Raw genomic sequence first — 27,161 nt, 5'->3', positions numbered from 1 at the left:
AGAGTAGCCTACTGAGGTGAACTGTTGCTTAATGCCAAGGGAGGCACACCATTCTCTGAACCTCCCATTGTCCATGACCAGCATGTGGGGGAGGCCGAAGCGGCAGATGATGTTTTTCCAGAAGAAACTTTGGATTACCCTAGTTGTGATGGTGGCCAGGGATTCGGTTTCAATCCTCCTGGTGAAGTAGTCGATGATGGGGACGAGGTACTTTCTATTTCTCATTGCTTGTGGAAAGGGCCGAGGAGGTCCATGCCCCAATTAGCAAAGGGCCAAGGACTGTTGAGGGCCGATAGTGTTGTGGCTAGTTAGTGGCAAATACTGTGTCTTTGGCACTTATCACACTTCCGTAACAGTTTGGTTGCTTCTTTCTGAAGTATCGGCCAGAAATACTCTTACCTTGGTGCTTTCTGGGCCAAGGCTATACTGCAGAAGCCTTCATGAATTTCATGGAACACGTAATCTCCCTCCTCCTTAAATGTGAAATTTTGCAATTCTTAATTTAATGATTTGATTAGATGGGCATGCCAACTCGCCAAATCAACCTGCCATAATAATACTTGTAAGGACGCATTCAAATCTGGTTGCGGCATTAGTGGCCATGTGATGAGAACGCATCGGCATGACATCCACAAGTTAGTTTGACTGACGATGCAATTCCCAATTGTTCGTGTCAAAGAGTGACGACATGGTTTTAAACAACAACAAGGAAGGTAATATCTAATATCAAACCTCTGGAATCTCTTCAAAGCAACTTTAATGGAGATCAACTCGGAAAAGGAGGGCAAATATATAAAAAAAAACCCTTGAAATATTACGTGTTGTTTGACTTGACTTTTCTCGGGATTGTAGCATCTCTATCATTAATTTCTTGGAAAGTTGGAAGCTTTCAGTTTCAGTTGATTGGTATCAGAGCCAACAAGTTGTAATCCTATTTTTTAGGAAGTTAGGTAGTGTTTACCAATTCTTTAGGAAAAAGCCACGAGCTTAGGAGTTGTTAGTCATGGGTTAGTTGCTGCCTACTTTTCTACTACGTGCATTTTCGATTCAGTTGTATTTAATGGTTTAAATTCATTAATAAAAATATGCTCTCCAGCAAATAGATTAGCTTTGCCTTTTATGTGAGTTCAAAACAGTTTTAAGCACTAACATTTGGTATCAAAGCCAACAAGGGTTTTGGGTTTATTTTGTTCTTTTGCAAACAGCCAACAGGCGACAGTGGCATCAGACAACAGCTATGTGCAATCAACAATTCCTCGCTTTGATGGTCATTATGATCACTGGAGTATGTTGATGGAGAATTTTCTGTGATCCAAGGAGTATTGGACTTATTGTGGAAACAGGTGTGGCTGAACCAACTCCTGGAGTTGTATTGCCAGATATTATGCATTGTGGAAACAACTAGACCTGATATTATGTATGTTGTAAGTTTAATTAGCAGGTTTATGGAATCTCCAACTGAGCTTCATCTCCTTACTGCAAAGAGAATCTTACGCTACTTAAAAGTGATTATGCAGGAGACTTAGAGGATAGAAAAATTACTTCTGGTCATATCTTTATGATGAGTTCAGGGGCTGTTTCATGGGCATCAAAGAAACAACAAGTTGTTACATTGTCTACAATAGAAGTAGAGTTTCTAGCAGCAACTTCTTGTGTGTGTCAAACTATTTGGTTGAAAAGAACACTTGAATTGTTGCATTGTTTCAAGCAGCAGAGTATACAAATATGTTGTGATAATAGTTCAACCAATAAACTGTCCAAAAATCCAGTTTTACATGGTAGGAGAAAACACATAGATGTGAGATACCATTTTCTTTGGCATCTCTCAAAAGAAGGAGTCATTGAATTGGTTTATTGTCACAGTGAAGACCAGGTTGCAGATATACTAACCAAGCCTCTCAAATTGGGTGCATTTGTGAAGGTGCATTAAGGGAGGGTGTTAAAGTTTATTATTTTGTTGTTATTCAGCAGAATAAATTTGTAATTCTATTCTTTAGGAAGTTAGGTAGTGTTTACCAATTCTTTAGGAAAAAAGGCATGAGTTTAGGAGTTTTTAGTCATGGGTTAGTTGTTGCCTATTTTTCTGCTACGTACATCTCTGATTTAGTTGTATTTAATGGTTTAAATTCATCAATAAAATTATGCTCTCCAGTTAATGGATTAGCTTTGCCTTTTACGTGAGTTCTAAACAGTCAATAGATTAGCTCTGATATCAACTGTGACAGGGGTAGTTCTACAACGGAAGAAACCCGTGTGGCGTCCAGGCCAAGGTAGGCTAGGACAAGCCTTTGTGTGCTTAGAGGCTAGGAGTTGCCCGATGAAATGGCTCCACCAAGGTCAGTAGCACTGGATCATGACATCAAGTTGCATGATATTGATATCAAAAAGAACAAAACTAAAGATCTAAAAGCAAAAGTCACTGATGCCAACCTAATAAATTAAATGATTTAGGCGGTCGAGGCTGCTACTGCAGCAATCGCTTTCTTGCTTCCTCAATAATGGAAAGCTTAATACCCTTTCCCTTGGGAAGAGACACCCATGGCTTTTTCCCCTTGCCAATGGTGAAAACATTCCCTAGATGAGTAGAAAACTCATGGCCTATTGCATCCTGAATATGAATAGTCTCGAAGCTTACCTTGTGCTTCTCCTTGTTCTTGATGATTCCAACACGCCCCTTGTTTCTTCCACCTGTCACCATAACAACATTTCTGACATCGAACTTAATGAAATTTGTTATCTTGTTGGTCTCAAGGTCAAACTTGATGGTGTCATTAGCCCTGATGAGGGGGTCTGGATAGCGGATTGTACGACCATCATATGTGTTCAGGTAGGGAATTCCCTTGTCTCCAAATTGCATTGATCGAACTTTGTAGAGCTTGAACTTTGCTTCTTCATCCTTGATAGAATGGAGGCAGAAACGACCCTTTATATCATACAGAAGTCGAAAATTCTCATTTGTCTTGGGAATTGACACAACATCATGAAACCAACTGGATATGTCTTGTCTAACCTAACTTTTCCATCAACTAGCAAGCTAGCTTTTTTCATCTCAAAACCCTTCTCTTCTTGTTTAGTATTTCTCCTCTTCTCTAGCTTTAGACCGGTTGGGTTCTTTGCTTTTGTTTCTTTTCATACACCTCCTGTTCAACTTGAAAGAGAGCAAGAGGAAAAGAAAGGGAAAGGTTTGCAACTGATCGGCTGGGTTCTTTGCCATGTTGTTTCTTTTCATACTCCACAAGAAGCTTGGGGAAACCATCGATTGATCATTTTAAAGTCTTTGGGTGCATTGCATATGTACACATTCCCGATGAGAAGAGGAAGAAGTTGGGTGACAAAGGTGAAAAATGTGTCTTTCTTGGAATTAGTGAGTAGTCAAAGGCTTACAAGTTATTCAATCCAATCACAGGAAAGCAACCAATACTTGTGGACTTTGAAGAAAAAGGAGCAGAAATGCAAACTATTTTTGATACACCTCTGTCTTTACAACCTGACCATCAGTTGCAGCAACCACTTGATATCACTGAAGCTCAAACAGAAGGTGCAAGTTCAAGATCTCAACGAATCAGAAGAAGACCAACATGGATGGAGGATTATGAGGTTAGTGGTGATCATTCTGATGATACTCTTGCTCATCATGTTTTATTATCATATTGTGATCCAATAACCTTCCAAGAAGTTGTCAAAGATCTAAAATGGCAAAAAGCCATGGATGAAGAGATCAAGTCAATAGAGAAAAACAACACATGGGAGTTGTCGGGACTTCCAAACGGACAAAAATCCATTGGTGTTAAATGGGTTTATAAAACTAAGTTGAACAAAGATGGCAAAGTAGACAAGTATAAAGTTTGACTCATTGCAAAGGGATACAAGCAGCAATTTGGTGTTGATTACAAGGAAGTTTTTGCTCCGGTTGCAAGGCATGATACTATTCAAACTTTGATAGCACAAAATTACTGGCCAATCTTTCAAATGGACGTAAAACTAGCTTTTCTACATGGCAATCTAGATGAGCAGGTTTTTATAGATCAACCCCCTAGCTATGTGCAACAAGGAAGTGAAGAAAAAGTGTACAGGTTGAAGAAGGCTTTATATGGGCTGAAACAAGCACCTAGAGCTTGGTACAACTGCATTGAGACTTATTTTGCCAAGGCTGGGTTTAAAAAATGTCCATATGAGCATACTCTCTTTATTAAATCAGAATCTGTAGAGAAAATTCCGATTGTTTGTTTTATGTGGATGATTTAATCTACACAGGAAATGATCAAGCAATATTTGAGGAGTTTAAAAAGTCCATGATGGCAGAATTCGAGATGACCGATCTAGGAATGATGCACTATTTTCTTGGCATCGAAGTAGTGCAATCAACAGCTGGGATTTTCATCACATAAAAGAAATATGCTTTGGAGATCTTGGATAGGTTTCAGATGATGGACTATAACTTAGTGGGAACTCTAATTGAACCAAGTTTGAAGCTCACGAAGGACTATGAAGGAAAGAAAATTAATAGTACTTTATACAAGCAAATTGTTGGAATTTTGATGTACTTAATAGCAACTAGACCTGATATTATATATGCTATAAGTTTAATTAGCAGGTTTATGGAATCTCCAATTGAGTTTCATCTCCTTGCTGCAAAGAGAATCTTACGCCACTTGAAAGGTACACTTGATTTTGGTATCTTTTATCAAAAAGGAGGATCAGATCTTATTGGCTTCAGTGGTAGTGATTATGCAGGAGATTTAGAGGATAGAAAAAGTACTTCTGGTTATGTCTTTATGATGAGTTCAGAGGTTGTTTCATGGGCATCAAAGAAACAACAAGTTGTTACATTGTCTACAACAAAAGCAGAGTTTATAGCAGTAGCTTCTTGTGTGTGTCAAGCTATTTGGTTGAAAAGAATACTTGAATCGTTGCAATGTTTCAAGCAGGAGAGTATACAGATATATTGTGATAATAGTTCAGTCACTAAGCTATCCAAGAATCTAGTTTTACATGGTAGGAGCAAACACATAGATGTGAGATACCATTTTCTTCGACATCTCACAAAAGAATGAGTCATTGAATTGGTTTATTGTCACAAAAGAAGGAGTCATTGATTTGTTCGTTACCCAATATATTTTTCACAATGAAGGTATATTTAATTGAGAACTAGATAGCTTATGTGAAGACCAGGTTACAGATATACTAACCAAGCCTCTCAAATTGGGTGCATTTGTGAAGCTACGTGATTTGCTTGGAGTTGTTTCATTTTCTAGTTTAAACTGAATGCTGATTGTATGACATTCAGTTTAAGGGAGGGTGTTAAAGTTTATTATTTTATTGTTATTCAGAAGAATAAATTTGTAATCTTATTCTTTAGGAAGTTAGGTAGTGTTTACCAATTATTTAGGAAAAAGCCATGAGCTTAGGAGTTCTTAATCATGGGTTAGTTGCTGCCTACTTTTCTGCTACGTGCATCTTTGATTTATTTGTATTTAATGGTTTAAATTCATCAAAAAAAATTTGCTCTCAAGTAAATAGATTAGCTTTGCCTTTTACGTGGGTTCAAAACAGTTTGAAGCACTAACAATCTGATCTCCATAAATAGATGCATGGAGAAGAGAGAGGCTCAGTGAATCAAACAGTGCAAACAAAAGTCCAGTGAGACTTTCTGCAACCCACCGGTTATAACATCCAAATATCGCTTTCTGTTGTCTCCCAGGTCTCAAAATCTCAGTTGGGGATTGATTTGTTCGTTACCCAATATATTTTTCACAATGAAGGTATATATAGCTGAGAACTAGATAGCTTATATGTAGAGCTTTAACTTCTGGGTTCTGATCGATTTCAGTTTTGGAAAGTAGAGAGTTCAATAGAAACTGATGATCGATTGTTTGTGCAGCAAAAGGTGGTGATCAAGGTTCCTGTGAATGACTCAAAATCCCGCACTTTAGCCCTCAAGATAGCAGTTGGGATACAAGGTAAGCTGACCCATCTGATCTATTATATAACTTATATGGATTTTGAGACAATAATGGATCTAGACCCTTCAATATGATCAGCTTGTTTTTCACTGTCGCAGGGGTTGAATCCGCTTAAATAAAACGTAAAGACAAGAGTCAGAGTTTTGTTGAAGGGGAGAGGATTGATCCAATCGCCTTGACATCGTCTCTGCAGAAGAGTTTGGGGTCTGCGGAGCTGGTTAGCGTTTCTGAAGTGAAGGAGGAGAACACTAATTACTAAAAGGGTCTTGCCCATCTCTAGTTAAGTATGAAAAGGCAATAAGAACAATTCATTTTTGGCCTGCTGATTTGTAATTAAATTATCTTAACTGTTCTACTTGTAGCTTGTCCCATGGTTTGATACAATATTATGAAACATTGGGAATTTGGGATTCTCTCTCTCTCTCTCTCTCATTTTACAAGTTTTGGTTGTCCACGGTTTAAGACAAAATTCTGTTTATGAACAGCCATTGTACCCACGTACAAAACTTTAGCATGAAAATGCATATTATTGAGCTTGTAGCAAAAAATATTCATGGTGTTTGGCTTCAAATCTAACTAAGAAATCTATCAATTTAGTAGTATAATAAACTTAACATGTTCAATTTAAAAGCATATAAAGCTTCAACCAATCAAAAAATTGACAATTAAATACCTATTTTAGTAGGTCATCATGTTACCTATTATACTATTTAATTTGGAATTAATAATTCAAGGAGTTTAAAGTAAGAAAAAATAAATAATAATAATAATATCTTGATGATAAATTAAGAATTCGATAAGCAATAAAATAAATTATAAACAAAAGAAAATAATGAAAAATTATGTATAATTTCAATGAAGAGAAAGAAAAACAATGAAGAGATGAAGAAGAAAAGTGGAAAAGGGTCTTGTTGATGCTCGGATTGTCCGAGTACAACACTGTCAATTCACTCCTAAGTTTGAGTACGACTAAGGTACTCGAGGATTGAGGTGATTGAGGACTAGAGATTGAGGTGATGAGGATCCGAGATCCGAAGTCTGAGGTCGTTGTGTCTTGCATCCGAGGTGGCTGAGGACCAAGTGATCCCTTTTGCATGAAGGAAAATGTCGGAGGCCTCGGGTAAAGACCCGAGGCAAGGACTCCGATGGTCAAATTAGTACCAAGGTGTAGAGTAAATGAGGTTTGAGGTGCAAGCACCAAGACGAGGTCATTAGAGAGCAATAGATTTCAAATTCTAGTTAGAGAGCTCAAGTATTCGATCCTTTACCTGGAGGGGGACCATCTCATATTTATACTTAAAGCTGCCTGGAGGTAGGTGAGCTCAGACGGCGGGGATTGAGTATGTATGTGCGGTGTGTGGCCATGCCTCTAACTGATCCTGCACCATTGGTTCCTCGATTTTCGATGTGCTAGGTAGCACACGTTTTCTGATTGACTCTGTTCTGACATGCACCGCCTAGCATGTGTGAGTCCTACGATTGGACTGGGCCATCTATGCCTACATCCTTTGCCCCCCACTCCAGAGACCGTGGTGAAGACCCTTGCTGAGAGGGCCTCAACTTCGGTTGAAGGGAGAGTGTTGGTCTGAGTCAGGAGGCGTTGGTGGGCCTTTTGTGTGCATCGTGGCATATGGTGGCGTCAGCTTGCCTTTGTTCTTCACGAGTGAAGACTAAGGCTCTTGTTAAGCCTCGACTCGATTGCTCCTATAGGGGACCTTGGCTTTGGCACAGAAGTTGTTGTGTCATGTGGACGAGGGGGAGACTTGCCCCCCAGCCATGCGTGAATGCTGGGTGTGTCCCCCGATGCCTTGCCGAGGTGATAGAGATTCTATAGGGGCCTCGGCCTTGGTTGGGAGAGCCGAGTAGAAAATGTCAGGGTGCCCGAGCTAGTGACTTAGCTCTTTTGTGAGGGAATCTCATTTTGTGATGTCTTGGGCTATGGAGGAAGTGATCACTGGTGCTAGGTTCAGGTCGCGTAGGTCGCGAGTCCTCAAATCGATGAGTTGGGGGTCATGCCCACAATGGGTTGCAGAGTTACTGTCGTATGAGGGATGGGACATAGGCGAACCAGAACATGTCCCTACTGAGTCAGCACGGCTAGGCAGACCAATGAGTCATAGTTAGGAGGCAAGTTGTCTTGTTGAGCATCATTTCATCTTCCGAGGTAGGTGACCCGTGTCGGTCAGCGGATGGGGCAGTAAAGGCGATCGCTCGGTAGCCTTTGGATCCAATGCAATTTTAACCATCCATTTTCTTTTAAATAGGGGCCTTAGTCGCGCATCCGCTCACGATTTGCTCTCCAATGCCTTTGCTTCCAAGAGTCCCTTGCTTCCTAGAGTCCTTGGCTTTAGTTGTTCGCCCTTAGAGTTCAAAGTCTTTGTCGCCCTCGTCTTCATCCTGGGTAAACATCATTTCTTTCTCTGATTCTGGTCTCGAATGCTATGAAATCCTAGTCTCTTCGGGAGCGAGCTCCTTCCGCACCCAAACCCCTATCAGCTCCAGTCGAGGCACATCGGTCGCCAAGATCCCAGCCTCATGCCGAGCAGTCGAGGTGCTGAGGGAGAGGGCTGCCCCCAGGGATGTTGAGTGCAGACGAGGGGGTGAGGAATATTCCTACAAAAATGCCAAGTCCGCAGCACCAAGGGAGGCCGAAGGGTCCCCCTTAAGTGGTGGAAAGGGGACCAGTCCCCAAGCTAAGCCTATGGACGATGGTCGAATACTCAAGGGATGAATGTAGAGCACCTACTATGTTCGGAGCTCGATAGTACCCTTGACTATGACAAAGTCAAGTCCTTGGCTAAGAGGTATCACATCCCTAGGTCTTATCGACTGAGGGTCCTTGACATTGGTGATCAATCATGGATGCCAGAGCAACGGGAGATCTACGTGTACCAACATTTTCTTATGTTCGGCCTCAGCTTCCCCTTCATTCATTGATCTCCGAGCTGCCAAAATGGTACGGTGTTACTCCTAGCTAGTTGGTTCCAAATGCCGTTAGGACAATCATCAGTATGTTGGTGGTGGCTTGGCTTCAAGAAGTGGTCCTCATGTCGAAGATGTTCCGAGCTATAGTTGTGCCGAGGAAGCACACCTCCGAGGCCAACATGTACTACTTCCACCCTTGGAGAAGCTGACCCCTAGACAATCCCTCATCCGTCCATGGCTTGAAGGAAAAGTTTTTCTTCATCTCTTATCTTGAGGGTTGGCCAATCAACTCGAGCTGGGGGGAAATGTATCTAGCTGCCAAGATGGCCAAGCCAATACTTCGGGATGATGAAGCTGTTGTGGTAGCCCATCTCCCTGTGTTGGGAACGCTTCGGGCCAAAGCCCTGGTAGAGGCCGAGCTTCCTCTAGTTTTTGCGGGGCTCAACACTACCCCCCTCGATAGGAGGAATCCTTGCGTCGGTTGTTTAACACGTTGGTTTTTCTTTTTTACTCACTACTGATTCTTGTTTTCTTTTTTGCTGACTTGTCACTGGATGCCAAGCGCATGCTGTTGAAGAGCGCCCTGGCAAGGAAGAAGGGGGCCGCTGAGGGTACATTTGGAGATAGATGCTAAAGAGGCTTGCCAAGGTGCCACCAGCGAGGGTAGAGAGGGGGTTTGTGCCTGTAGAGGGGACCCCTTGGCCTCCAGCTCCCAATTGAGGAGGGGGCGAAAGAGGGAAGAGGTCGATAGAGGGAAACTGGCCGAGGGAAGCTACCAAGAAGAGGTCAGTTGAGGTGCCACCTACACCTCCAACAAAAAGGTTGGCGCATAAGGATCGCCCGACTCAGGGTGGAGAATCGAGGAGGGGGCCTCTTGCTACTCCAAGGATGTCGTCTGCCAACGGGCCTACCATCGGGGCTTCGTCTGTTCCCCTTTCTTCCTCAGAGCTAACTGAGGAGGGGATGCACCTCAGTTGTCTGTTTTTCCATAGGTGGGGCATCCGTGAAGGGGATTCCATCAACTCTAAGGGGGTTAGTAAGGCCCTAATCAAGGGGATGATCCCCCTGGGGGGTCGGTTTGAGATGATGCAGACCGATACTCTTGTCATCCGAGATGAGGGCTTGGACTTCTTGGCCGATGTGAGTTTCGTTCAACTTTTGCCTCATTATCTTGTTGGCTTCTTGCTATGCTTTTGCTGATGGGATATCTGCTACAAGTTTGCCACCACTACATAGGCTTAGGGATTTGGGTTGGCCTCCTCGACCATGTGCAACGAGTTGAGAAGAAAAATGAACAGTTGTGAGTGCAGGTGTCCTCAACTAAGACTAGCCGAGACGAGACCCTCTTATTACAAAAGGAGGAGAAGTAGCTCCGACAGATAGTGGAGGACAATCTGAAGGCCGAGAAGGCTTGACTCGCTTGGGCTCAAGAACATTTGAGGGTGTTCGATGAGGAGTGTGCTCGCTTGGACGGGGTTGCATGGGATGCCTGGAGGGAAGCAACAGATGCCAAGGATCAGGCAATGGAGGTCGAGGTTGTCCGATGCTAAGCGCTTCACCGTTCTTGGCCTTATTGTACGCCTCAGTTCGAAGTGTCGGTTGGCCAATCTCTATTGGAATGATGGCCTCGGTGCCATAAGTTAGGTTGAACGAGGTCTATTCCATGGTTGTCCGATGTGTCGTCTGGTATGCCCATAGGATACTGTTTTGTTCATCTGCCGATAAGACTTTTGCTCTATCAAATTTGGTCTTCAGTCCGTCTAAGATAGTTCAGTTGGTGACCTCGACTAGGTTGTTCATCTAAGGGTAGCCTACCAAGGTGAATTATTGCTTAATGCCGAGGGAGGCACATCATTTCTGAACCTCGCATTGTAGAACCACTTCCCATTATCCGTGACTAGCATGTGAGGAAGGCCAAAGTGGCAGATGATGCTTTTTCAAAGGAAACTTTGGATTACTCGAATTGTGATGGTGGCCAGGGTTTCAGCTGCAACCCACCTAATAAAGCAGTAGATGGCGACGACGAGATACTTTTTATTTCTCGTTGCTTGAAGGAAGAGTGCTGCTAAGATCTGATAGTATCGTGGCACATTCTAGAGTGTTTTAGCACTTATCAAACTTCTATATCAGTTGGGTTGCATTTTTTTAGAGTAACGAAAGAAATACCATTACTTTAATGTTTTTTGGGGCAAAGCTATTCGCCCTCCTCCTTAAATGTAAAAATTTTGCAATTCTTAATTTAATGGCTTGATTAGACTGGCGAGCCTAATCAACCCGCCAGAATAATACTTGTAAGGACGCGTTCAAATCTTGTCGTGGCACTATTGGCCATGTGATGAGAACGCGTCGCCATCGGCATCCACGAGTTAATTTGACGAAGCAATGCCCAACTGCTCGCATCAATAGTGACGACGGGGTTTTAAATCTTTTAACTCATCAGATTTGAACTACACGAGATCAACTCGGAAAAGAAAGTGGGCAAATATAAAATAACCCCTTTAAATATTACGTGTTGTTTGACTTGACTTGACTTCTCTCGGGATTGTACCATCGCTATCATTATTTTCTTGGAAAGTTGGAAGCTTTCAGTTGATTGGCAATCTGATGTCCATAATAAATAGATGCATGGAGAGGAGGGAGGCTCAGTGCAACAAACAGAGCAAACAAAAATCACATTGAGACTTTCTGCAACCCACCGATTATAGCTTATAACAACCAAATATCGCTTTCTGTAGTTTCTCAGGTCTCAAATCTCAGTTGGAGATTGATTTGTTCGTTACCCAATAAATTTTTCACAATGAAGGTATATATAGCTGAGAACTAGCTAGCTTATATGTAGAGCTTTAACTTCTGGGTTCTGATCAATTTCAGTTTTGGAAAGTAGAGTGTTGAATAGAAACTGATGATCGATTGTTTGTGCAGCAAAAGGTGGTGATCAAGGTTCCTGTGAATGGCTCAAAATCCCGCACTAAAAACCTCAAGATAGCAGTTGGGATACAAGGTAAGATGGGCCATCTGATCTATTATATAACTTGTATGGATTTTGAGACAATAATGGAAGTAGACCCTTCAATATGATCAGCTTGTTTTTCACTGTTGCAGGGGTTGAATCAGCTTCATTGCAAGGTGAAGATAAGAGTCAGATTGTTGTTGAAGGGGAGTGGATTGATTCAATCACCTTGACAGTGTCTCTGAGGAAGAGTTCGGGGTCTGCGGAGCTGGTTAGCGTTTCTGAAGTGAAGGAGAAAAAGGAGGAGAAAACTAATAATAACCAATCAACAGCAGCGGCCAAAGCCACAGACACAGTTCAGTCTGTAGATTGGTTTCTCAATTATAACCAGGCTGCTTGTAGTATGCCTCAGTATTGCGTATATCAAGCTCCTAATCCCAACACCAGCGCTGATGCTTGTGCTATCATGTGAGTTGTGTCTGTGATAGAAGGAAAGTATTAATTCCAGCCAACAACTGTGGTTTTAATTTGCCAGAGCTCCAGGAGCAACAAAGCAAGGAGCAAAGAGTGACTGAAGCAACAATCAGCCACAGCCACAGCGTTTCAGATATTCCAATCTCTCTCTCTCTCTAGATCTCTGATCCAAATTCTTTGATTTAGAAATTTTGACTAGTCTTGCCCATCTCTAGTTAAGTATGAATATGAGCATGCAATTCATTTTTGGTCTCTTGTTTTGTAATTAAATTATGGTTTGATACAATATTATGAAACATTGGGAATTTGGAACTCTCTCTCTCTCTCTCTCTCTCTCTCTCTCTCTCTCTCTCTCTCTCTCTCTCTCTCTCTCTCTCTCTCATTTAACAAGTTTTGGATGTCCACGGTTTAAGACAAAATTCAAATTTCTGTTTATGCACACTTGCACAGCTATTGTACCCACTGACAAAACATTAGCATGAAAATTCATAGTATTGAGCATGAAGCAAAAAAATATTCATGTTGTTTGGTTGCAAATATGTGAGAATCAATTGAAGAAGCAAATTCTAATTGTATTAATTTTTTGAGTTTACATAAGTTTATATAGACAGAGATAAAGAATTTAAAAATTCAAAATCAAATGTACAGATAACGTGAAAAGTACAACAAGATAATGGTTATATGAGGTTGAAACAAGATAATGGTTATCCGGGGTTGATAAGTCCACAGATAACTATTTATTATTGTTATCTAGTTGGTGACATGGACAGATTGCATTTATCTATAGCATCCCCCCTCAAGCTGGATAGGGGTGGACCAATGGTCAACTTGTCATTGAGATGAAGAAACCGTGTAGAGGGAAGCGATTTAGTGAGAAAGTCAGCAATCTGGTCACTGTTGAGAACATAGTGTATGGAGAATAGAATTTTTTGCAACCCTGTCTCTAATAAAATGAACATCAAGTTCAATGTTTTAGTGTGACCGTGATGGATAGGACTGTAGGCTAAGGATTTGGCACTTATGTTATCGCACCAAACAGTGGTGGGAGAGAACTTTACTCCAAGTTTAGAGAGTAGTATGGTTAGCCAGGAGATTTCGGTAGCTGTGGAGGCAAGGCACTGATACTCTGCTTCTGTACTATAGACAAGATTGGGACCTAGAAATATGGAATAGCCACTCTAAGAACGTCTATCAATGGGGCCGCTCGCCCAATTTGCATAAGAAAAGGCAGTGAGATTGAGAGATTTGGAGGGACAAAGAGATAGTCCATGTGAGATAGTGCCTTTCAGATAGTGAAGGATTCGCTTAACAGCTGCGTAATGAACAATGGTGGGAGCTTTAATAAACTGGCAGAATTTATTTACAGAAAAATAAATGTCTAGACGAGTTAATGCCACATATTGGAGCGCACCAACAATAATGCATAACGTGGATTAGGTTTGAAAACTCAACGCTTGGACTAAGTCTCCATAGGATGAGTGGAGACAACGGGAAGTGCGTTCTCATGAGAGGGAGCAGAAACTATAGGTGGATCAGGCGGTTCAATGAGATGTGCAATCTCAGAGGTGGGTGGAGCTATACCTGTCATTAGAGGAGTGTTGTGATAAGTAGGCCAAAGTGGTGGAGGCCTAAGAATTGGTGGAGTAGAGAGAGGAGAGGTAGATCTATAGAGGTAGTGGCAAACAGAAAGTGCCCTTCATTGAAGATAACATTATGAGAGATATACAATTGGCCAGTTGGTAAGTGAAAGCATTTATAGCCTTTATGATGAAGACTATAGCCCATAAAGACATTCATTAGAACGATATTCCAGTTTAGAACATCTATACAGTCTTAGATATGGATAACATGAGTAGCCAAAAACCCTGAGAAATGTGTAAACAGGAGTAGTTCCAAATAATTTTAACCACGGAGAAGCCATGGAAGGAGTTGGAGTAGGCAATCTATTTATGAGAAAAACGATAGCCCCGAATGCATCATACCACCTATTTTGATGAACGAATGCCATAGCCATGAGAGTTAGACCTATATCCATAATGATGCGATGTCGACATTCAATAGCTCCATTTTGTTGGTGAGTATGAGGACATGAATGTTGATGGAAGATTCCCATAGAATAGAAAGCATCAGTAAGAGGCTTATATTTTGTTCCTTCATCAATCTGAAAAACTTTGATTTTGCAATCCAATAAATTTTCAACATGATTTTTGAATGATAAAAATAAGGATGGCGCCTGAGATTTAGCAATCATAGGAAATATCCAAATAAATTTACTAAAAGCATCCACAAAAGATAAATAATATTTAAATCCTTAAACCGAAGTGGTAGGGGCAAGACCCCAGTCAAGACCCAAATATCAGAAAAAAGTAATTCTAATGGCTTTGTAACAACTGGGCTACTAGAAGAGAAAGGAAGAGAATGAACTTTCCCTCTAGGACAGGCCGTATAGAAGGAAAAGGATTTATTGGAAATAGGTACATCATATCTAAAAATAATATGAGAAGTAATCCTATGACTGGGGTGTCCTAAACGCAAATGCCAAACATCCTTGGAGGTGCGTTCTCCAATCAAAGCCATAGGACTGCTAGAAGAAATGGATTGCACCATGTATAAGCCATCTTTAATTGGTCCTTTGAAGAGAGTCTTCCTTGTCATCCGATCCTTTACAAGAAAACTAAAGGCATCAAATATAAACACTAGATCATTATCCTTGCAGAATTGGCTTACTGACAAAAGGTTTTCAGTGATCCGAGGCACATGTAAATTGTTATGTAAATCAAAGGATCCAGAAGAGGTGTGAATAGTAGAAGAGCCAATATGAGAGATGGGTAAATGCATACCATTACCAACAGTGATTTCTTCAAAACCATTATATGGATTATGCAAGGATAAGTTTTTGAGATTTGCAATAAGATTTGTAGCTCCAGAATTCGGATACTATACTGAATCACGAGAAGAACCAATAGATGATGTAGTGCAAGAGGCTACATTGGCATTCTTTTCGGAGAACTTATTGACTCTAGATATTTCCTACAAGTGGCAATAGTGTGTCCAACATATACATAAATCTAGCAAATAATAGGAGTATCCTTACCACTGTGTTGTTTAGAACCATTGTTAAGATGTTTCTTACTGTCCGAGGAGGAAGACTATCGTGGCTTATTTAAGTAATGTTGTTGTGAGTGTGCAGTGGTATTACCCCCTTTTTTGCTTGCAACATTAATAGAGGGAGAATCAACAGAAATAGCATGTCGAGCTAATCACTTCTCATAGGTAAGAAGCAGACTCTGCACATCTGGCATGGTCAAATCATCTAAACGGGCAGTAATAGTGATAACAAAGGTATCATATTCTGGTAAACCACCGAGAACATAGTGAATGAGATCTGAATCTGATATAAAATAATTAGAAGCAGCAAGTGCATCAGAAATGCCTTTATTTTTCTGAATGTAGTCTGCAACTAACATATCACCTTTTTTAACATTTGCTAGCTTCAGCTTCAAATCATGGATTTTGGATTTTTTAGTGGAGGAAAATAAGCTACTGAGCTGGTCCCAGACTTCCTTAGAAGTTTTGCAGGCTACGACTTGGGCAAAAACATGTTCTATGAGAGAAGAAAGAAACCAGCTCAATAGGAGCTGATCCTATTCATAACAAGAGAAAAATTTGGGATTGACCTGTTGATCATTAGTGCCAAGAACAAACTTTGATGGACATGGCAGCGATCCATCGATATATCCAATGAGTCGACACCCATTTAGTGTAGGGAGAATTTGCATGGACCATAAGATATATAATTGTACCTATCTAGGTGAATTGTGATAACATTCATGAAGATCGAAGAGATTTGAGTAGACATGACGTTAGTCTTCCAAGGTTCTGATACCATGCAAGAATCAATTGAAGAAGCAAATTCTCATTGTATTATTTTCTGAGTTTACATAGGTTTATATAGACAAAGATAAGGAATTTAAAAATTCAAAATTAAATGTACAGATAACTTGAAAAGTACAACAAGATAATAGTTATCTGAAGTTGATAATAAGATAATGGTTATCTGGGGTTGATAAATCCACAAATAAGATTTTATTATTGTTATCCAATTGATGATGTGGACAGATTGCATTTATCTCTAGCAAAATATAACTAAGAAATCTATCAATTCAGTAATATAATAAACTAAATATATTCAATTTAAAAGCATATAAAACTTCAACCAATCAAAAAATTGACAATTAAATACCTATTTTAGTATGTCATCATGTTACCTATTATACCATTTAATTTGGAATTAACAAAACAAGGAGTTAAAAGTCAGAAAAAATAAATAATAATATCTTGATGATAATTAAATTAAGAATTCAATAAGAAGTAAAATAAATTATAAAGAAAAGAAATCAATGAAAAATTATGTATAATTACAATGAAGAAAAAGAAAAACAATGAAGAGATGAAGAAGAAGAAAAGTGGAAAAGAGTTTCAAAGAGACAACACATCAAATTAGGAATTAAGCCAAAAAAAAAGATCAAGTAACAAGGAAGCACATATTCATTAGCCAAGTATTGAGTTTACATATTGATATACTATACAAGTATCAATTGAGCAAAACTGTTCTAACCAAACTAGGAAATCTAATAAACTAAGATATACCATAAGTTAATGTAATCACAGGAATTGATAAAATTGCCCTTAATTTTAATTAGAACTATCTATTTTAATTAATTTTTGTTGTTATTAAATTATTGGGTAAACCTCTGATGCCGGAAAGGTACCACATACCACCTGGTTGCTTACCACTTTTGTGATACCAATTGGTTGGTTAGATGTTTTTATGGTATGATGTCTTTTTGGTATCATAGAAGAACCCTAAATTATTATTAGATTAATGAAATATATCTCAAATTAAATTGATAAATTAAAATATTAAGGCTGCATTTGGTTGCAATGTAAATAAATCTGCACTGATGCAAAACTATGGTGGCACAAATGATTTAAATGTAAATTCTGACCTATTTTTATTTTAAATTTTAGCTTATTTTGTTTGGTTGGAGTAAAAATACTGAAGTAAATTAAGACATGAAGTGGAATAAAATAAAACCCAAAAGAAATTAACTCCTTTGATTATTTTTCCTCTTTAATCATGCCAATAACTCTCCTCAGTAATTCACTCCACTACTAATTAATAAATTTACAGGCAAGAAAATAAGTTGATTAGTGGATAGATGCAGCTTTGTCGGCGGTAAGTTTTCATTGTTCTAAGGTTGAAGACAATGGATTTTCTTCTCTAAATTAATTACAAATCAATATAATTGCAAACTTAACCTAGGGTATATTAGTCATTTTGTTTTCTCCATCAAAGATAGTAGTTTATTTATCTGAGGAGGGAGGTCTAAGTTCAATTTGAAAAGTGAGATTATGTTTTAGCATTTAGGTGAAATATTAGGAGAGGTTTAAGACTTCTACCCTAAATCAAAGACACTTTGCATAGCGGTGATCGTTTCAACCAAACTCAGGCCTCATCTTACATCAAGCTCACAAATTTTAGGGCCAAACTGAGCCTAACAGTAGTTAAACACCCAAAAATAATGCTTAGCTTGGACACAAATAAACAATTTGAACCTTTTATAATTTATATTACGATATATTACAAAAATAACTGGTCACGAACGAGTCACACCAATTATTGGCATTCCAAGAGTTTGAATGCCAAGAGTTGTCATCCTCCCTAGTGTTTGTTGGGAGAGAGAGAGAGAGAGAGTTTTACTATTATTCAAATTCCCTTTATTTGTTTCAAATTCAAATTCTATTTAATTGGTTAATTGTAAAAAATTATAATTTGAAATCTAATAACTAAAATTAATTTAAACTACTAAAGTTGATAAAAAAATATTAAAGTTAGTGGGCTTTTATCTAATAGTTATTAAAATTTAAGAAATTAAAAAAAAAAGTAGTAGTTCATAAATTAAAAATAAAATACATTTGAATTTCATTTAAAAATAACTAATATTAAAATAAATTTAAAACTAATAATAAAAAGTAAAAAACTAACCATTTTCTTCCATGTAAAAATAATAAAAATTAATTAAGACAATATAAATAATAATATCTCAATTGGAAATGCCATAAGCCTCCTTCTACTTAGGGATGATCAATTGTAACCTGTAACCCATCAAACTATTTTCCTCTAAATTAAGCTTAGCTCAGATCTGCACCAAGTCTGCACATAATGGGTTGGTCCTAGGCTAAGCAACCCTAGAGCTTGACCTAGAAGTTATATAAATATTATTATAAAACATTTAAGTAACATATTATATATGGTATAATATATTAATATATAGGTGACAAATCAAAATCAATTTGGATGGATTGGATAGACCAACCAAGGTTCCAAATATCGATAAAGGTTCATATGCCGATAGGGTGTATCAGTCTGTATTGGTACTATTTTTTTATGTCTTTTTTATTTTTTTATTTTCTTGAAATTGGTACAGAGGGGTTGATTTAAGGCTGGTCTACCTTCTGAACCACTTTCAACCTGCAAAACCCCTTGTAGGGGCGTATCGGAAAGGCTTTGATACAATATGTATCAACCCAAAATTTTGATCCTTAGGACCAACAAGACATATTGAATTGGACCAATCCAACTTAATGATCCAAAGTATTTATTGGACTGAATTGGACCCGGTCTGTCTGTAATGAATTCATATTGGATTGGGTTGGATTGAGTCAATATCTGATCCATTGATATAAGATAAGAATATAGGTGTCAATAGACCAAGTTTGGGTTGAAACCAATCTGAATTAAAATGAATTTGAACAAATTGAATTTCAGTAGTCCAAAACATTGAATTAGACCCGTCCAAAATATTCATTAGATTGGATTAGACCTGGTCCATTTGTAATGAATTGACATTGGACTATATCGGATTGGACGAAATCCTGTCCAATTGACACCCCTAAATAATTGGCCATTAAATGTGAAATTTTGCTTGGCGAGTCAACTCGCCTAGTCAACCCATCATAATAATAATAATAAGGGTAAAATACAAAACCCTCCCTGCAAGTCCTTCCTGTTTTCAAAAAAAATTGACAAAAACCTCCCTTCCACCTATTTTACCCCTCCGGCTACAATGCATGGCACAACCATGAGTTCTCTCTATGCGACGGCGATCTATCGGCTCAACCATTTCTCCAGCGAGATCCCGGCATCACTTGGGAGGTTGCCAGTGACGGTGAGCTTCGATCTGAGGCATAACAACCTCACCAGAGAAATCCCTCAAACTGGAAGGTAGACAGCTGGGATGAGCCTCTCCCTGGCATCACTTTCTTCATGTAGTTTTCAGTTTTGAAAGAGGAAACCTCGTGTCTTTCTCCAATTTAAAAACTGCTCTCGTATCTTCCTATTCATCCAAACTCCTCCTCGCCCCTGGAGTTCCATCGGCAGATTGATGAAATTTCGCTGGGAATCAAGTAAATATGACGGAGAATTTCACAATCGCTTATTTCCCGGTGATCTTCTTTGATGGGGAGCGCGAAATCGACCTTGACAACGTCAGCGTGCATTTGTCTCTAGAGTTCAAGAATTTCCGATCCTTTCTGAGTCAAAAAATCAGAATCCCTCCTCAGTAGATCGCCATCTCTCTCGTCCATCGGAAACCATCAAGATCATCACCGGGAAGTTGCTACAGAATTCCAATTACCGACAAGGTAGATTTTTCTACAATTCTCGAAGACAAAGATTGCTTCTTCTTCGTCACAATGATGAAGTAGTCGAGGAGGGAGAGAAGAGGGATAGGGGATAATTACATACTGCCTCGACCAATAAATTTCCTACATGAGAAAATACCTCCACCAGATCCGACGAGATTCTGGCATGTCATTGCCATTCTATAGTCAAACTACAACGCCGGTGGGACAAGGGATGCTGGAGTTGGCGCGCGTGGATTATGAGAACCAAATATGGAAGCTATAGGGGATGAGAGAGAAGTTCATGATGTCTACGGCAAACACGTACATGAACCCACGTATACAGAGCATGAAAGCATCACAGAGCATATCCCGATAAATAGTTCAGTATCAGTCGTCTGCAAGGTGTGTTCGGATGCAAAAGGCAGAGGTGGCATTTTTCCAATGTGTATATGATGCGTGGGGTTTCGCTCTTCGACCGGTCCAATTGCTAGGCCGCCCAAATCCGGTTAGCTTGATTCTTACGTTTTTAATTTCTGGGTCCATTTTTTCTTTGATTGATTTGTTTATTTAGGAGGCTCATCCTAGCTGCTTGCGTTCTAGAGGGATTTCTCCGCTAAGGTTATCATGCCTTATATCGAAGCTCACCGTCACCGGCAATCTCCAATTGATGCCGGGATCTCGTTCGAAAAATGATTGAGCCAATTTTTTTGAAAATAAAAGAAAGGTTTTTGCTAAAATTAAACTGTAGGGAAGATTTTTATGATTGAGAACGCGTTGTCGTGGCATGGCCTTGTAAAAGCATATAAAACTTCAACCAATCAAATAATTGATAATAATTAAGTACCTATTGCCTTGCTACCTCTTCTACAACACTTATTTTAGTAAGTCAGCATGCATATTACCTATTATACCATTTAGTTTGAAATTAACAAAACAAGTTTGACACGTGACTTTCTAATTTTTTCGTAAATTTAAATATATGGCATTTTCTGAGAAATTGTTTTTAAAGCCCGCAATCGATTACTAGATAAGTGGTATTCTCATTTTCTAGAAAGTTAGATATATGGTCATTTTTGAGAAATTCTTGATAAATCCCATAATCCACTACCAGGCTATAGCTCCCCATCATTCAAACATGTGGTTTTTTCAATTTTCTGGAAAACTAGATACGTGGCATTTTTTGAGAAGTTATTGCTAAAGCCCACATCCCACTACCACCATTCAAACTTGTCTGAAAAGATCAGAGATCCGATACTAAGAATTCATAAAATGACTGAAGTCGATATCTATCAATTCGATCCTAAGGAATTGATAAGTACGTACGTAGCTTAATTTCTTTATAACAATTTCTTTGTTTTCTTTGTTACGTTAGTTCTTTCTTCAATTAATCTACCAATTTTCTTCTTTTCGTTGTTCTTCTGTATATATGTATATGGGTCATCTCTAATTTAAAAAAATCTTCATGCGGGCATGGCCTAAAATAGGCAAAAAAAATAATAATAAAATCAAGGTTGAACCAGCCTTGGGTTGGATCGATCGATGTGTGGTTCGTTCTATGCATGCATATCTTCTTTATTGCAACATTGATCTTTCAACTTTGGGGCGTAATGGCCTGGTTCACCTTGTTTGACTGACTGCACTTCTTGATTTACTGAAAAGTTAAGCAGAGACCTAATTAATGGAGTTTGATTGGTTAGCCTGAAAATCCACCTGTATTTTAATCAGTAAAACCACCATGATTTGCGCCATGGATTAGTTTTCACATCACTAAAGAAATATTTTGCTTCTGTTTTGCCATGCCTTATACGAATTAAGCTTAGATAATAAAGGATTACAACCCAGATTTTTACCCACTGTACCAAGCTTCTGTTGGGCAGATTACCAAACCTTAACCCCAACTCTGAACCAAACCAAACCAAACTAGTTTCACACAGTAACAATAGAGCATTGAGTGCTCAATTACCTCTTCTTCCTCTTTGCAAAAACTGGGCACGTACAAGGAACTTTGAATGATTTTTCTAAGTCATATTATGATAATATTTTTGCTACTTTTATATTTTGCAGCAAAATACAGATATACCGGAGAGAGAGAAGGGGAATGGTACTTTTTTACACCAAGGAGTCGAAAATATCCCAACGGTAGCAGGCCAAGGGGTGATACAACCAACGGACACTGGAAAGCAACTGGAGCTGACAAGCCTATCAAAGATAAAAATAAAAATGATATTGGTGTCAATTGGGTCATGCATGAATATAGGATTGCTGAACATCAAAGGGCTGTGAACAATGAACCAGATCGCATGAAGGTATATATGCAAATCTGGACCTTTAATTATATTTGGGATGCCTGTTTTTCTCTAGCTAGCTAGAAATTAAGTCTATTATATATGTACCAATAATATTTATATATACTCCTAAATTAAGCTAAACTTTTAGTATGAAGTTATTATTGTTGTAAGAGCTTCCGTTGGGTGTTTTAATATTCATGGATGTTTAATTTTTTCCTCATCTAATAATAAATGTTTTTTTTTCCCAATTCGATGACTATGTGTTGTGTAGAATATATAAACATAGTCGTGGCAATGGCAAAGGTAATGATGCTTTTGCAACTGTAGCAGCTGATCAGAGTGGTGAAGCTGGGGTTGAGGTTGAATGGGAAGGACAGGAGAGAATTCAAGGGCAACATAAAGCAGAAAATAAAAAGGAAGAATAAGACTTATATAAAGCTCTCGATAAGATGAGGAGGACTAATAGATCGGTTCCCATAGACTCCTTTGAATTGTAGTCTGATTGTGGTCCGTCTGACCCCTGGTTCTCAAACACTAACTCAACATATGCCTCGTTTGATATGGGCAGTGGCAAAGGGAAAGATGCTTCTGCAGCTGTAGTAGCTGTTCAAAGTGGTGAAGATGAGGTTGAGGTTGAATGGGAAGGACAGGAGAGAATTCAAGGAAAACATGAAGCAGAAAATGAAAAGGAAGAAGAAGAAGAAGACTTATGTGAAGCTCTCGAGAAGATGGTGAGGACGGATAGAGCGGTTCCCATTGACTCCTTTGAATTGCAGTCTGATTGTGGTCCGTCTGACCCTTGGTTCTCAAACCCAAACTCAACATATGCCTCATTTGATATGGGCAGTGGCAAAGGGAACGATGCTTCTGTAACTATAGCAGCTGAGAGTGATGAAGCTGGGGTTGAGGTTGAATGGAAAGGACAAGAGAGAATTCAAGGGCAACATGAAGCAGAAAATAAAAAGGAAGAAGAAGACTTATGTGAAGCTCTCGATAAGATGATGAGGGCTGATAGATCGGTTCCCATAGGCTCTTTTGAATTGCAGTCTGATTGTGGTCCATCTGACTCCTGGTTCTCAAACCCTAGCTCAACATATGCCTCGTTTGATATGTGCAGTTGCAAAGGGAATGATGATTATGAGAGATACTCAGATCCCTTAGAATCCCTTGAATTGCAGTCTGATTGTGGTCCGTCTGAACCCAGGTTCTCAAACCTTAACTCAGAATATGCTTCTTTGACATGGGCAACATGATTAAACCAGCTTCAGCAATGCCTAGGTATAATCTTCCTTCAATGGGCAACATCTTTGAACCAGTACTTCCAGTGATGCCTTTGTAGAGATTTCCTCCAACGAACACCTTACCAAATGTGGAGTTTACATTAGAATTTGGGATTCCAATGCAGAATGTGGGTGAATCTTATACTCCTAACACAAAGAAACAGAGAATCCTTTGAGACATGGGGATACATGCATGCAGGAACGTATTGTATGGGCCTTGTCATTGATTTTTTTAGACCGTAATTAGGGAAAGTTGGGAATCTTTGCAGGCCTATAGAACGTTTGGTGCTATTTTTTTATATGTATTCGAAACTTTAATTTATTGTGGTCTACTATTATTTTTTTCATCTGATGGTAATTATCCAGTTGCATCTTTCGAGAAGAATGCTTAGTAGTATTCTCTTGGCATATATAGACCCTAATGAGATGGCTAGCATAAGGATTTGTTGTTAATTTAACACAATGTTCACATTGGGGGTATCCCATTCCCCAAACCCATAACCCCCAGCCCAGATGCAGGTGGCATTCTATTCCAAATCTCTGCTATAACCAGTGGGATATCTTATCAACTTATTACAAAGCAATAAGCTACTCAATTTAGCCATTTCAGTTGTTATGAAACAAACCCTGAAAAGAATGCTTAGTAGTCTTAGCTTAATTGCATAAGCAATGCATGCCAAAGCTGTGAAACATATAAAATCACATTCTTTTAGGTTGTGTTTGATTTGAAGGAAAAAGGTAGGGAAACCTTTACAAACCTTGTATGGCTTTTCCTATCTTTCCCTTCCTTTCTCTACCTTTTTCCTTCAAACCAAAAATAGCCTTAAGTTGTAAGTGACTTTTTATGGGTCCCCACTTATTTGCAAAAGTGTTCCAAGTGCAATTTTGACATTTTGTGCAAGCTAGCATTACTCTGTATAGGGGTGTCAATTAGACTTGATTTGGTCCAATTCGATCCAGTCCAGTGTGAGTCCATTATAAATGGACCAAGTCCAATCCAATCCAATGAATGTTTTGGACCAATTTAGACTGGTCCAATTCAATGTCTAGACTATCTAATCCAAACCCGGTCCATTGACACATATATTCTTATCTTATACCAATAGACTAGATGTTGGCTTAATCCAACTCAATCCAATATAAAATTGTTACGGATGGACTAGGGGGTAGCCAAGTGCAGAGCGGATAACTGCTGAAAGCATCTAAGTAGTGAACCCCCCCCCAAGATGAGTGCTCTCCTATTCCGACTTCCTCAGAGCCTCCGGTAGCACAGCCGAGACAACAACGGGTTCTCTGCCCCTGCGGGGATGGAGCGATAGAAGTTTTGAGAATCCAAGAAAAGGTCACGCTAATCTAATAAATATTTTGAACCGGATTGATTCAATCCAATATATTTTGTTGGTCCATCCAATCCGTCCAAATTGATTTTGGACTGGACAGGATCCAATCCAAAACCGGCCCATTAACACCCTTAACTCTGTCCATGGCTAGTCAATTACGAATTTTGTAGGCACAAAACAATATGATGGGTCATGTAATCAATCATCAACGAACATGTCGGTGTTTCATTTGCATGTGGATTTCACATGGGTTTAGACTATATATAGATTCAATGTAAACAAAACCGGTTATGAGTTGTTGGATTTTAATCTCATAAGAGATTAAATCCAATGGGTTTGATTGGTCAATTACATGAGAAATTGCACCTGTACACTTGTTTGAAAAAATCAGTTTTTCTCTTACAAAACCCAGTTTTGAACTTGTCTCACATTGGAAAATTATAAGTTTTGTTTTCAATATTTCAATAGGAGCTGATTTACACTCCTTAGAATTAGTAGAGGAGAGTATGGAGATTCGATACCACACAACGGGCACGCACGCATGTGCGCGCGCGTGTGTAGCGCAATGAGGCGCTTTAGAGGCGCACTTTGCTCGCACTCGCGTGGCTTGCGATGGACGCCTCTGGTTTTGGTACGTTGATGACCGTTGATCACCATTGATGAGATCAACGGTCACGATTCAATCGGGTGTGATCAAGAGGCACAATTCAAAGTTAACAGTCACCAACTGTTAACAACTTTTTAAATAGTCACAATGGTTGAAATTGTGACTGTTCAAGGTGCCTTCTCTAAATCAACACCTACCTTTTCCTCATACCTCTTCACAAGTAATTTAAGGAGCATGAATCAGACTCCAAAAACACAATTTCGAAATTCACTATCTCTCTCTCTCAGTCCGGTCTGCTACAGTCTCACAGAAGGTTTCTTTGGAGACTCTTCAACTTTGCTGGTTGCAGATTCTCGCCCAAGGCTCTGTTGTATCCTGGGAACGAATTTGCATGTAACCCAACAGTAAACTCAGTAAAACTGAGTGGGGGCAAATAACGTTCTAAAGACAGTGTCTTCAGACGTGCCTCAGAGCTTCTCCTCCTAAGTTACAATGACCCCATCTTCCCCAACAATTTTTAGAACGTTATTCTGCAATGGAGGCGGAAGCAAGCATGATTTCGATCAAAATGATGAACCAAGATCTTGTTCGACTAGACCAGTTCGATGGAGCAAATTTCAGCCGATGACAAGACAAGATGATCTTCTTTCTGATCGCACTAAAGCTATACTATCTGTTGGACCCGAATCTGCAATCACTTCCTGAACCCACTAACAAAGACTCTAAGAAACTAAAGAATGAAAGAGCAAAACGGAAGAGGACTCACTTCTGTGCCGAGGACACATTCTGAATGCCTTATCAGACCGGCTCTACAACTTCTACAAGGAACTTGCATCTCCAAAAGAAATATGGAAGGCCCTGGAATTCAAATACAAGGTGCAAGAAGCAAGTACGAATAAATATCTTATTGCAGAATACTTTGACTTCACCATGAATGACCATAAACCTATACTGGAGCAAGTTCATGAACTACAGGTGATAGTCAATAAAATTCGATCCCTTAATATCATCCTTCCTGAATCTTTCCAAGTGGGAGCAATCATTGCCAAACTTCCACCCTCTTAGAAGGATTATAGGAAGAAGCTTCTGCACAAGGCTGAAGAACTTACCTTAGAGCAAATTCAGCAACACCTTCATATTGAAGAAGAGTCTCGAATTAGAGACAGTAGGGATAAGACCCTGACCGGTATGCTGAACTCTAAGATAAATTTTGTGAAAAACGGATCGAAGAAGACTAACCCTGCATTACAAGTAAAGAAGAAGGATGGGAACTTCAAAAAGAGCAACAATAAGAAAGGATCCTGCTATGTTTGTGGAAAGAAGGGGCATTATGCTCGAGTTTGCTGATATCGGAAAGGCGGAATCAAGTCTGCAAACATGGTAGAAGACAATCTCGTGGCCATGATTACTGAAGTCAACATGGCAGAATCATCTTCTGGATGGTGGTTTGATTCAGGCGCTACAGTCCATGTTTGTAAGAACAAGTCCTTATTCAAGACATATGAAGAAGTGACTGATGGCCAAGAGGTACAGATGGGAAACCAAACATGTGCCAAAGTTGCTGGAAGAGGCAACGTAGAGTTGAACTTCACTTCCGGAAAGACACTGACTCTCTTGAATGTTCTCCATGTTCTTGACATTAGAA

The 27,161-nt window shown here is 39.3% G+C and overlaps 2 protein-coding genes and 1 pseudogene across 2 annotated transcripts; 2 read left to right on the top strand and 1 right to left on the bottom strand.

Annotated features, from left to right (window-relative positions):
* Positions 1-2,447: 2,447 nt before the first annotated feature.
* On the bottom strand, positions 2,448-3,048 carry LOC148845616 (small ribosomal subunit protein eS4 pseudogene; annotated as a pseudogene).
* An 8,489-nt stretch (positions 3,049-11,537) lies between these two features.
* LOC148845615 (heavy metal-associated isoprenylated plant protein 47-like) lies at positions 11,538-12,629 on the top strand. Its single transcript, XM_088956156.1, has 3 exons — positions 11,538-11,691; positions 11,811-11,889; positions 11,991-12,629. Exons 1-3 carry the CDS (start codon positions 11,686-11,688, stop codon positions 12,308-12,310), a joined length of 405 nt encoding a protein of 134 aa, XP_088812282.1. The 5' UTR covers positions 11,538-11,685; the 3' UTR covers positions 12,311-12,629.
* A 7,110-nt stretch (positions 12,630-19,739) lies between these two features.
* LOC148845614 (uncharacterized) lies at positions 19,740-23,828 on the top strand. Its single transcript, XM_088955823.1, has 3 exons — positions 19,740-20,506; positions 22,066-22,307; positions 22,561-23,828. Exon 3 carries the CDS (start codon positions 22,850-22,852, stop codon positions 23,540-23,542), a length of 693 nt encoding a protein of 230 aa, XP_088811949.1. The 5' UTR covers positions 19,740-20,506; positions 22,066-22,307; positions 22,561-22,849; the 3' UTR covers positions 23,543-23,828.
* Positions 23,829-27,161: the final 3,333 nt, after the last annotated feature.

The sequence above is a fragment of the Nelumbo lutea genome, chromosome 7, assembly GCF_056320005.1.
Source record: "Nelumbo lutea isolate HS-2025 chromosome 7, American lotus-T2T, whole genome shotgun sequence".
NCBI classification, from domain to species: Eukaryota; Viridiplantae; Streptophyta; class Magnoliopsida; order Proteales; family Nelumbonaceae; genus Nelumbo; species Nelumbo lutea.
The sequence above is the reverse complement of the archived record's forward strand: the minus strand, read 5'-3'. Positions and strand labels throughout refer to the sequence as shown.